The sequence below is a fragment of the Lactuca virosa genome, chromosome 6 (assembly GCF_052849685.1).
Source record: "Lactuca virosa cultivar CGN04683 chromosome 6, Lactuca_virosa_CGN04683_v6, whole genome shotgun sequence".
NCBI lineage: Eukaryota > Viridiplantae > Streptophyta > Magnoliopsida > Asterales > Asteraceae > Lactuca > Lactuca virosa.
The window spans coordinates 109,953,543-109,967,557 of NC_136431.1; the positions used below are offsets into that span (position 1 = coordinate 109,953,543).

The following is a 14,015-nucleotide window of genomic DNA, read 5'->3' on the forward strand; positions in this document are numbered from 1 at the left end:
AAACTCGTTGAATCCGGTTGTGAGACACTACTTCATTGTACTCATAGAGTACTATTTAAAGTCATGTATTATAACCATAATCTCTTGTAGGGAGAGAGTGATACTTTTGTATAGATCTATATTGGGACTGACAACCCCGCACCCTAAGTGGCTTACAATAGCTAGACCGGCAGGTCTGGGGTGACAAATGTCAAAACATTCCGACGCCTGAAGAACGTCATAACAGGCTTACTATGTCAATTGCACGGTTATAATAACTCTCATAGGGAAACAACGACACATATAGTTTATGGGAATTCCTACACTCATAAGGGTTTTTATTTATTTAAAAACCGCTCTTACTATCATAAGTATGGAAGATACTTGTACAATTCGGTCATGAGCTCTAAGACTATAACTCACTCTATAAGGAAAATATTGGATTTTTCTTGAAAATACAATACATTTACAAAGATAAGAAGTTCTATATACGTATAACTGGAATATATACTATCTCTAAGAACAAACACTCACTCTCATCGGTCTTAGGGTAGTTAAGACTACATATCGTTTAGAATAGTCGGATTCCATCCATATTTGCTATGTGTATACGGCAGGGTTTTATAAAATTTAGACGCGATCGACTTGGAAATGGTTGGTCCGCCTTAGATCCTGTTCCTTGTGTGGTTGTGGGCTTAGGGCAGACCCGTTATGTTTGACGGGTTATTCGATCTCGATTCTTATATAACTCCATACACAGGGGGATCATAGATGGAAGCTATAGGACTTTCTAGGAGCACACTATTTTATGATACAGAAACTTACATAGCTGGAGTAACATTTACCCGAGAGCATGCATACATAAGGGTTGTATCATCATAAACTACATCACACTATTTTCAAGTACAAAACAACTTTCATTTCGGAAATCATGCATTCAAATGGTTTTTATATAGATTAAAAATCTACGTAATACTACTACTTAAAAAGACGATAACATTTATACATTTTGGTCCGAATGGACTAAGACTAGATTCCATTTTACTAAGAAAATATAGGATTTTCTGGAGGAACATACGAACATTTTTAAGGAGCAAAGAACTTATTTTATAAAACAAAATGCTTATGAACTCACCAACTTAAATGTTGACGCTCTTTCAAAATTTCTTGTATTCTCAGGAAACCAGTAGGTAGTTACATGCACAGGTTTTCAAGAAGATGGAGCATAATAGCTTCTAGTCTTAGTTTTTACTATATACATTTGGACTCATTCAAGCTATGTTTCGAATACAATGTAAACACTATATATTCAATACAATGTTTGTTGTTTCTTTGATTACTATTATTCAATTATGATGATATTGTACATGACATTCTCCGCCCCCGAACGTTTCCGCCGTCTCGGTTTGGGGGTGTGACAATTCTCATTTTCCCAAGTATAATTTGGGCCTCGATGGTGTTTCCACTTGACAAGCACCAACTCCACTTCTTTATTACGTAGATTAGTCGTTCTTTCGTTTACGATCTCTTCAGGCTCTTCTACATATCTTAACTTATTATCCAGTTTCACATCGGATAACGGAACCGTTTCATCATATATGCTTAAACATTTATGTAGATAACTCCCATGAAACACATCATGAATACCTGCCAAATCTTCAGGCAATTCCAAGCGGTATTCTTGTTTAGCAATTCTCTGGATGATTTTGAAAGGACCAACAAATCTAGGACTTAGTTTTCCTTTCTTTCCAAATCGCATAATACCTTTCCATGGGGATACCTTCAGCATTACGAAATCACCCGCCTGGAATTCTATGGGTCGTCTCCTCCTTTCTGCATAGGATTTTTGTCGATCCTAGGCCGCTTTCATTCTTTCTCGTACAATTTGAATCTTGTCAGTAGTATCTTGAATCAATTCAGGGCCTCCAAGGAGTTCCTGTCTAACTTTACGCCAGCATAATGGAGTACGGCATCTACGTCCATATAGTGCTTCATATGGTGGCATTTTGATTGAAGCGTGGTAACTGTTATTATATGAAAATTCGACAAGAGGTAAGTACTTGTAACCGTTACCACCGAACTCCAAGACACATGCATGAAGCATATCTTCTACTGTTTGGATCGTTCTCTCCGTCTAGCCGTCTATCTGGGGATGATAGGCTGTGCTAAGAGAAACTTGAGATCCCAATTCACGTTTCATACTCGCCCAAAAATGAGAAGTGAAGCGAGTATCACGATCGGAAATAATCTTTAATGGCACACCATGTCTCACTACAATTTCATCCAAGTACACTTGTGCGTATTTCTCCATTGGAGCCGTTTCACGCATGGCAAGAAAATGTGCGCTCTTAGTCAATCGGTCGACAACTACCCAAATACTATCATTCTGTCTAGTAGTCTTTGGTAATTTGGTAATAAAATCCATGGATAACTCTTCCCATTTCCACACGGGAACACTAAGACTTTCTGGAATTCCATAAGGCTTTTAGTGCTCTGCTTTAACTTGTAAGCATACTAAACATTCCTGTACGTATCTTCCAATGTCTTTCTTTAATCCAGGCCACTAATAATCAGCTTTTACATCATAATACATTTTACTTGTACTAGGATGTATTGACAACTTAGACTTATGAGCTTCATCTAAAATTTTCTGTCTTAATCCACCAATCTTTGGAATCCATAGCTGATTCTTAAATACCTTCAATCCTCATGGAACATCAAGTAAAACATCAGTATAATGTATCATCCCTTCTTTCTTCGCATTTTCTGGCTTTAAGGCCTCTACTTGCCATTTCTCTAGTTCATCAAGAATAGTGAACTTTACTGTAGTGTGAGTAATAGTATAACACATACTATTACGATAAACTTTTCTGCTAAGAGCATCAGCAACTACATTGGCCTTTCCAGGATGATACAAGATTTCACAGTCATAGTCTTTGATCAGCTCCATGGCTCGTTGTTGTCTCATATTCAGAGTTTGCTGACTGAATATACACTTGAGACTTTTGTGGTCGGTAAACAATTGGCATTTTGTACCAAAAAGATAATGTCTCCAAAGTTTTAGGGCAAATACCACTGCAGCGAGTTCGAGGTCATGAGTGGGATAATTCTTTTCATAATCTTTCAGTTGTCTTGAGGCATAGGCTATCACTTTACCACGTTTCATCAACACACAACCGAGTCCCAACCCAGAAGCATCGCTATATACGGAGAAATCATTATCACCTTCTGGAAGTGATAAGATTGGAGCATGAGTCAAAAGATCTTTTAAAGTTGAGAAAGCTTTTTCTTGGGCTTCACTCCATTCAAACTTTGCTTCCTTTCGTGTAAGACTTGTGAGAGGTACAGCTATACGTGAGAAATCTTTGGTGAATCTCCGGTAATACCCGCGAGACCCAAGAAACTACGTATTTCATAAGCATTACGAGGCACTTCCCAATTCTGAATGACTTCAATTTTGGTAGGATCTACGGATATACCGTCACCAGAAATCACATGGCCGAGAAATTGAACTTGGCGAAGCCAAAATTCACATTTTGAAAATTTAGCATATAGTTTCTCCTTTCGAAGAAGTTCTAATATTTCACGAATATGAATGGCATGATCAGGTTCAGACTTGGAATAAATTAGAATATCATCAATGAATACGATGACAGATTTATCGAGCATTGGGCGACATACACGATTCATCATACCCATGAATATAGCAGGAGCATTTGTCAAACCGAATGACATGACAAGGAATTCAAAATGCCCATATCGAGTATGGAAAGCAGTCTTCGGTACATACTGCTCGTGTACTTTTAACTGATGATAGCCATATCTCAAATCAATCTTCGAGAAATAGCTAACACCCTGAAGTTGATCAAACAAATCGTCAATGCGAGGTAGTGGGTACTTGTTCTTGATAGTTACCTTATTTAGCTCACGGTAATCAATACACATTCGCATTGAACCGTCCTTCTTCTTCACAAACAACACTCGAGCACCCCAAGGAGAGGTACTCGGTTGAATAAAGCCTTTGTCAAGTAATTCTTGCAGTTGGATCATCATTTCTTTCATTTTAGCTGGCGCTAGACGATAAGGAGTCTTTGCAATCGGAGCAGCACCAGGCACAAGGTCAATTCGGAATTCTACTTGCCTATCTGGAGGAAGTCCAGACAAATCTTCGGGGAAAACATCAGGATATTCATTAACAACGGGAATATTATTCACAATTTTCTTCTCCTCTTTTGAGATATCATATGTATAGGCCAGATAGATTGAACACCCATTCGATATAAATTTACAAGCTTTTAGGAAAGAGATTATTTTTACGATTTTAAGTCTTTGTTCACCATAGACATAAATAGGATTCTCCCCTTCGATAGGAACGCATACCATCTTTTCGTAGCATAAGAGTTCTGCGTGGTTCTTTGACAACCAATCCATGCCGAGAATAATATCAAAGTTGGGCAAGGAGATAGGAATCAGATTAGCAAGAAAATTATAGCCTTCAATTTCTATAACACAATCCCTATAGATTTTATTAGCAAGTAATGATATACTTCCCGCAGTATCTACATGAAATGGTTGCGTGAGTGCATAGCAAGCAATTTGAAAGGAATGCGCAAATTCATGAGACACAAAAGAATCTGAGGCACCAGAATCAAATAAGATGTGAGCAGGTCTAGATTTGACTAGAAATGTACCAGTCACAACATTTGGGTCTTCACGTGCCTCCTCTGTGGTAATTTGGAATGCACGGCTTTTAGCTTTTGGCACCTCCTGCTTTCTAGTTGGAGTACTCTTTGGTTGTTGAACGGAAGCTTGACTCCCCACCATTTGACTAGTAAGAGTAGGGCAGAAACGCTCCTGTGTCCAGTAACACCACATGCATAGCATGTAACATTCTTCATTGGGCAAATGGTCTTCATGTGGCCCACTTCTCCACATCCATAACAGACTACTGATCCTTTTTCTAATCTGCATTCGCCCTGATGATTCTTTCCACAATTTACGCACGATGGCGACTAAAGAGAAAAAGATTGTGACCTACCGCAGCCACGAAAAGCACTCTAAGATTGCACCCTTGAATTAGAATCAGGTCGAACAGGTCGAGCTGATGGAATAGAGGAAACAGGAACAGTTCGATCAATACGTGGATGCTTCGGAACAAAAAGAGTGGCACCATGTATCTCTAGGTCATGCTCGCGCTTTCGGGCATACTCTACAACTTTATCAAATGTTAGAATATCTCGATTGATCACGAAATCACAGATTTCATATCTTAATCCTTCCATGAATAACTGAAATTTATCATCTTCAGTTGGAATATACTTTGCAGCAAATCGTGCTCTTTGGTTGAATTGAGTTTCACACTCATTCACAGTCATTCCTCCCTGCTTAAGCTCGAGGAACTCTTTCTCCAGTCTTCTCCTCATGTCTAGAGGACAATACTTTCCTAACAAGCGAGTTTTGAACATCTCCCAGGATAAGTTCTCCTAGTCAAACTCATTGAGAGCTTCAAATGTTGCTTCCCACCAGACCAAGGCTTCTCCAATGAGCATTGCAGAGGCATAGTTAGCCTTGTCTTCATTAATTACATGAGAGATATGGAATATTTTCTTTATGTCCTGGATCCAAGTAAGAACAACAATAGGATCGAGGACACCTGTAAACTCCATAGAACCACTACTTTAGAAAGTCTTGAATGAGGGACGCTTCACCTTCTCTCTTGAAGATTCTCCGATGGCTTTCTCTTTGCCTTTATCATTATCCTTTTTGTGTTCTTCGAGAGTCTGTCGAATAACACCAGTAAGTTTGTCCAAGATTCGCACCTCACGAGGGGATATCGGGGTATCTCCTTCATCAGGATGAGAATCTCCACCCACATCTGGTGTATGACTACTCACCTGTTCAGCCATTGCTTTGAAAATTTGGAGTAACATTGTATTTTAGAATATAAGGATTTATTATAACCTAATACTTCACTTAAGTCTTTCCTATGGTTTGTATCCATATACTTATAATGAATCTGTTCATATATTGAACTTCCAATAGTTTAAGTCTAAATACCAATCCGTGGGATTTAGTTCACTTAAACTACTGCTCTGATACCATGACTGAAAGACCTCTCTTATACTTAACATTATTACTCCAAGTTACTCCAAAACATGCTACATGCCTATTTATAAAACAATATTTTACATTCATAGTTTAATTACATAAGACTGGATACAAACCGACTAAGTTTTAGTATATTACATAACTACCCAGGAAATTATAATTTTATACATACATGATCACTAAATACAAAAGTAATATTATTAACTATTCTAAAACTTCCAACAGTATGTTTCTATACTGGATGCTTATTACCTGCAATAGTTAAACACTGAGAAGGATAAGCAGTGACGCTTAGTGAGTTCGGTATATATATATATATATATATATATATATATATATATATATATATATATATATCAATATGACAGAAGCAAAGAGGAACAAAGATCAACAAAGGCATATGTGAATCATGTGACAAGCTTTCCATTTTAATCAATAAATTGATTTCAAGATTTACAATCAATGAGACAAAACACTTTCAACTTGATATACATCAATAAAGCTTCAGCCAAGTGGCACAGAAAATATACAATTTCTGATAATCATTTTGCTAGAATATACAGGCTTTCAGCCCTACATAGCCCTATGTCAATACCAGAAGTGATACGAGTCATGCTCTACATGGCCAAAGGCACAAAGCCGATACCAGAAGTTATAAGAGTCATGCTCTACATGGCCAAAGACATAATACCAATACCAGAAGTGATACGAGACATGCTCTACATGGCCAAAGGCACATTGCCAATACCAGAAGTTATTCGAGACATGTTCTACATGGCCAAATGTATAAATCCATATTTAGGATAACACGGGAAAGCATATTACACATATAATACATAACATACAATTGTCTCTATATATTGAACTCACCGTGAAATAACCGGAGGTTAAAATGGTAATTTGGGCAGCACTTCGTTTCTATAAATAACTTTCTTCAATGAAAACCGGGAGCTTTATTAAAAACTGGGCCTTGCGAGGGTTGAGTTTCAAACCGAAAAGATAAATTACTCGGGGTCTTCGGGTGCTTCGGGACGTTCTTCGGGTGTTGGGTATGATCCCGGGGCTTCGAAGGATGTAAAATAGCTTGAAAGAAGGTTTAAAGTGAAAAAGTGTGCAAAAATCCAACCAAAACCGGGAGGGTTCGCACCTCCCCTTATATAGAGTACGAGGCTCGGATCCGAAGAGGGAAGGAGAACACACGTCAGCAACGAGGGCGAGGGGGAGGGGCACGCGTCGGGCTCGCAGGGCTGCATGCGTCGGATGCACAGGTGAGGTGGCTCACTTCGGACCTTCGGACGCGCCACGAGTCGGACACGCGTCACGCATGCGAGGCTTGTACGTGGCCGAGTCCGAGCCTAGTATGCGAAGCTTCTCGGATTTTGTGCCCAAATCTTCAAAAATTCATAACTTTCGCATATGAGCTACGTTTTCGACGTTCTTTATATCCACGCGTAGGTGAGATTATACTCAACAACTTTCGTTTAGACTTCGTTGGCTAATTTTAGCTTTATTTTTAATATTATTATTTTTAACAGACCGGGACAGGAAAATCCGTTAAAAATTCATAACTTCTTCATCTGATGTCCGTTTTCGTCTGTCTTTTTACCGCTGAAATACTATTGACGAAACCTTCGATTCTCATTTAGGTTGTGTCGGCTAAAAATCATTCGATCTTTATTTCAAGTTTTTAGTTGTAAATTGTTATACCGAATCTTAGAAAAATCATAACTTCCTCATACGAAGTCAGATTTTGACGTTCTTTTTATGAAAGTTCTCGGTTTAACGAATACTACGACTTTCATTTAGATCACTAAAGCTAAAAAGTAGTTTATTGAAAACTCACTTTTTACGCTAAATAGTGTTTTGCCGGTTTTGTCGCGGATCTTCGATTGGTCATAACTTCTTCGTTATAACTCGGATTTCGATGAGGTTTTCGCATAAATGCTTCTAACGAGATAATCTACAACTTTCAGTAACATTATTTTTATTTATTTCAAACTTTATATTTTCGTAATTTCGATAGTTGACTTTTGATCGGAATTTCATAAGACTTCCAATACATTTCGAGTGATTCTAAACATAGTATACTTCAAATCTCATAAAAACTATCTTGTTAGAACTCAACGCTCAAAAACATATAATATTACTCATTTTAAGCTAATAAACTTTACAAAACATGATAATCGAACAAGGTTATTAACGTGTATGTTACATTTATATTGAATAGCTGTCAAGAAGTCAGACAATACATCGAGTAAGTGTTCTTATTTTTAATTATTTTTCATTATTTATTGTTACTTTTTTTCATTCATCAATTATATATATATATATATATATATATATATATATATATATATATACGTGTGTGTATGTGTGTGTTTTTGTCATAAATATAGAAAATTCAAATATGAACATCCTGAAAGTTACGAAAAGACTGAATTTCCCAACTGGTTTCTTGAAAATGTAATAATAATTAATAAACAAATATGGTTGATAAATATATCAAATCAAGAATACATAACACATCAACATATGTTTAATAGGTTTTTCAGATGGAAAAAGAAAACTCTTCAGAATTCCACAAAGAGTTGTCAGCCCTTTCAATGGGTTCACAAATGGATGTTTATACTTACACTGCGTGCATAGTCAATGGTATCAGGTTTATGGTATTTAGTCGTGATGCACAACACAAAACACAAAACTCTGGGGTTCTAGTGGTTGGTAGGAATGGAGAGATATATTATGGCCAATTAGAAGATATTATAGAGGTGAAATATCCATATAATTATTCGTTTGTAATATTTTGGTGCAAGTGGTTCGATACGGGAGATAATCCTGATGATAATTTCATCAGTATTAACGCAGAAAAAGAAGCGTACCAAGATGATCAACTCATATATGCTTTGGAAGCTAAACAAGTGTTCTACATCCACGAGCCTGTTAATCATCGAAGAAACCAAAACAACAACCCTCATTGTGTCGTCGAGCATGTTAATCATTGAAGTATTTGGAATCTACCATCCAAAAATGCTCGTGTCCAAAATGCTTACAGTGACTCTGTCCAAGATGTCGACAATGTGGAGGCCGAAAATGTTGACATAATTCAAAATAACTCTTCATCTGGAGCTAAACTTTTTGTAACGACTTCTCACAATACTTTCAAAACAATGTTGATTATGACGATGAGGACGAGACTGAAGTACCTCTGCCAACGGGTAGAATCGATAATGTTTCCGAGGAAGAGACTGATTATGATGATGACGATTATGATTATGATATTGATGAAGAAGACATTGAAGTATATGATGAAGATTCTGATTAAAGAAATCAAATGTTTTTTTTTTGTAATAGAAACTTTATTTGAAGTGTACCTTTTATTCATATTGTTTGTCTAACTTTTATTCATGTTGTTTGTCTAACTTTTACTCATGTTTGTCTATTTTTTATTCATATTGTGTTTCTATATTGTATATCTTGTAATTTTACAGGCTACATATGATGCTTAGTTGGCTGATACTCTTTACCATGATGGCCGATGTTATGGGCCTTGGACACAGAGGTGATGGAGCCAGGGATCCACCACCTCCGGTAGGATTTGGTCGCGGACATCACGAACAGGATGGTAAGTCTTATTATGATATATTTATTAACTACTTTTTTTTAATTTATTATAAATTATCATGACTAATATTTTTAATTGTTTTTTTTTTCGCTGAGCTTTTAAAGAAAAGAAGGGGTTTATCTAAAAACATTAAGCTAGGAAAGTTGATACGGGCAAACAAAGGAAAGCCCGTGGATTTGGATTTTGACAGGAGATCACATATTCCCCTGTTGGGAAGCATGCTAATTGGTTTTCACGTGAGATTGGAAGGTATACATGGATGAACATACCTTTCAACGTATCTGGTTGGGACAATGTTTCCTCCGCGTTAAGGAATGCAACTGTCGTTCATCTAAAGCTAACTTTGTTAATATTTTAAGTTTAGTTGTGATTGGTATTTAATTAACTAACTTTTTTGTAGTTGTAGAATAAGTTTGATTTGGATAAGGTTAACTTTGATCCCAAACATGCTTAGTTGTTGTGGAGCATTGATGTGAGTTTTGCAAAAATTTATAGAGGGCGGAAAAGTAAAGCCCATACTTATTTTATAGATATCAGGGGGCCTGCAAATATCCCAATGGCATTAAACAACCCCCCCTGATGGTATGTCACGTGAAAATTCAGCGAAGGCAGTCGAACATTTTCAAACGCCTGAATTTTTAAGGTGTTCGACGTCAAACAAAGAAGTCCGTGCAAAACAACAAGTTGTAAATAGAGGGGGTTCGACCTCTTATAGCAATGCCTGTTTCAAAGAAGTAGGTTATGATATATTCAACTGTTCATTTAAAAGTATAATTAATCTAATTTTTAATGTTAAATAGGATAACACTCGAGTTGAAGCGTTTCGTAAGGCTAATACCAATCGTCAATGGGTATTTAGTAGTCGTGCAGTCGAGCAACAATATGTAAGTGGTTAATTTGTATTTTTCATATAAGTTTTTATATAGTCAACGAGTATTTAGTAATCTAATTTTTATGTTGTTTATCTTTTTTTAAAAATACAGTTGGCTTTAGTCCAAGAGATTAATCAACAAACCCAATCTTTTTCTGAATCAAGATGTCTAACACCAAGTGAAATAAAAAATTATTTTGAAAAAATATTGGGTGTTCGACGCAGACATATCAGAGGCATTGGGGGTAAACCTCCTACGGTTGTGTCTATGTACGATCAGGAACAACCGATGACACAACAACCACCACAATCACATGTAATTGTTAGTTTAAGTTGAGAAGTATAATGCTATAATGGTATGTTGGTAATTGTTTGTTTAGTATATAGTACAATGCTACAATGGAAAGTAGAATGCTATAATGATATGTTTGTTATGGTTTGATATGTTGATATTTTGTATTTTGCTAATTTTTAGAAAGTACAATGCTATAATGGAAAAATGAAAAAAAAAAGTATAATGTTATAATGAATAGGGAATATTGTGTATCATGTAGTTTGGTAACTTTTTGGAAAGTACAATGCTATAATGGAAAAAAGTACAATGCTATAATGTATATGCAATATTGTGTATCATGTAGTTTGGTTATAGTTTAATATTTTGGTATTTTGTAGATTGGTAAGTTTTTGGAAAGTATGATGCTATAATGTATATATTGTGCATGATGTATGTTTAAGTGTATTTGGAAAGTAGAATGCTATAATGATATGTTGGTATTATTTATCTTGGTAATTTTTGGAAAGTACAATGCTATTATGATATGTTGGTAATATATTTCGCTTTCTTTGTAGTTGGAAATGCTGCAAACAATACTAAAGGACCCAACCTGTTCTGCGGCACCTGGTTTCGCTTATTGCTGCCACGAAATGATAACGAAGGAAATGATGAGAGTGATGAGGACAAGTAGCTACTTTTTTAGGATTTTATGAAATGTTTTGTTTGAGTTAATATTTTGGATATATTGTTCGATGAATATTTGGTTTGGGTGTATATTTGGACCGTTTGTGTATGGACTAATATTTCAGCAAAATTATGTTTTGTAGTCGTTCGTATGTATGTTATAGCAGTTTTTATAATGTCACTTTAAAAAAACCTAAAATGTTTTAGCGGCGACACTCACGTACTAGCGGCGACAGTGCATTAGCGGCGGCACGTAATATTAGCGGCAACGTGTAGTATTTGCGGCGACAAAAGTAGCAACTGGGACGAAGTAACAACAGTGACCCTTTAGCGGCGACAAGTCACCGCATATAGCTTTAGCGGCGACAAATGTACTCTTCAGCGGCGATTCATGTCGCCACTAATGCTCACATTTCTTGTAGTGATGAAAATGAAAGAATAGAAAAAAAACTGATATGACATCTAAATGAAACAGTAAGTTGAAAAAGACGAGAGGGATATAGTCCATGCACCCTAATGGGTTAATTGCTAAATTTCAAAAAATCACTGAATTAATTATTGAAAAAATGCTGCAAGAACACTTCTCTTTTTTCATATGTTTGGTACTATCACGTCTTCTAAAGTTAGGCAAGTCATTTGAATTGAAAAGGTTCTTATTGAATAATATCCCTACATTTCACTGTCAAAAGTGAATTGTGTATTCAGTCCACAATATTAATACAATGGTAAAAAAGACAACAAATGAATGGCTTAAAATTTGATTAGGATCTTAGTTGTTGGTAAATTGATTTGTAACCAACATAACACTTATATATATATGATACATGTGTCGTATATATTACCTGAACCTCGAGTGCATAGATGATCCATGGCTCACTATTACTTTTTCCTTTGTACCCTCCTTACCTTGTCATTATCTTTTTATGGAACATCCGCCGTGAACTACCAAGTAACTAACTTTGCTGAGAAAACGCCTGGCGGAATCCGTTTCACCAAAGAAATCGGAATTCCCTTCACAAAGACACTAATGGGTACCATTAACAACTACATATGGACCACCATCTTGCAACAAAGCGACCCTGCTGACCGAAAGCCTGTGCCGACTGTGAACATTTATATCGTAGACTTCAAAGGAGCCGAAGCAATCACTTGGGGTGATAATATTAATGTTAGTGCCGTTTATCTACTAGGGTATCAAGGGAACCTGAAATGGGAATTCACGTCCCTTTTGTACCATGAAATGACTCATGTTTTTCAATGGAATGGCGAGGGTAAAGCTCCTACAGGCTTGGTAGAAGGGGTGGCAGACTATACGATTTTAAAAGCAAATTATTTCCCACCCGCTTTTGCAAAACCAGGAACTGGTAATAAATGGGACCAGGGGTATGATTTCACAGCTCGTTTTCTCGAGTATTGTGATGGGATTACCCCAGGGTTTGTGGCAAAGCTAAACAAAAAGATGAGGAAAACTTTTGACGTCAAGTTTTTTCAAGAGTTGACAGGAAAGCCCTTGGATACACTATGGAAGAACTACAAGGCTAAATATGGGAATATAAAACATGGTGATGACATAACTGAATTTGTTAATTGAAAATATATTAAAACTGCGTTCTTTACGAATAGTAATTATAATAGGTCGCAAGATATCAAAAAAAAAAATGTTATGTTGGTTTTTTATTAAACAAGAAACGTACACTACAACATTAACACCCTATGGCGACGACGAATTCGGACTCTATCCCGACGACATGTCGTCGGGATAGGGTATGCCAACGACATGTCGTCGGGATAGAGTCATCGGCGTAGTCGTGTCGGCATAGGTCAATAGTGTCGTCGGTATAGATGTCGTCGCGATAGCTTCACCTATGGCGACAACAAGTCGTCGGGATAGGTTCTTGTCAATCATATTTTCGTGGATAAAAGATAAAGTTTTATTAATTACCTATAGCGACGACATATCGTCGGCAAAGTCGTCGCCACAGAATTTGTCTATTACGATGACAAGTCGTCGCTATAGTGTCGTCGGTATACACCGCGTGCGACCCCGTGTGGTGGTCTATCCCCACCGTCTCCTCCATGTCCCCTCGCGACTTCTGCCATCTGTTTAACAAATATTATAAACATTCAAAATATATAATAAAGCTAATTATAAATAAGCAACATTTGAAAATTTAACAAATATTATAAACATTCAAAATATATAAGACCTTCCAACAAGTGTCGATATATATTCACACACTTTACGCACGGACAACGCACTTTGTCTTCAGAGTCAACATGTTTCCTGGCAATCTCCATAAAGTTTTAAGACCTTCCAAGAATTTTGGGGACATTCGGTTTTCACGAATCCAACTCTTATCGACTGTCATTACTGTTTCATTATTAAAAATAACATTGTATACATAGTTAAATTGTATGACTTTTTGTTTGAGAAAAAAAACGGACGGAATGGATAGATATTGACAAGTATATAAAGA

At 36.6% G+C, this 14,015-nt stretch overlaps 1 protein-coding gene across 1 annotated transcript; it reads left to right on the forward strand.

Annotated features, from left to right (window-relative positions):
- Positions 1-12,360: 12,360 nt before the first annotated feature.
- Positions 12,361-13,804, forward strand: LOC145120865 (uncharacterized). The gene has a single exon (XM_079056657.1). The coding sequence runs from the start codon at positions 12,407-12,409 to the stop codon at positions 13,127-13,129; it is 723 nt and encodes a 240-aa protein (XP_078912783.1). The 5' UTR covers positions 12,361-12,406; the 3' UTR covers positions 13,130-13,804.
- The last annotated feature ends 211 nt before the right edge of the window (positions 13,805-14,015 follow it).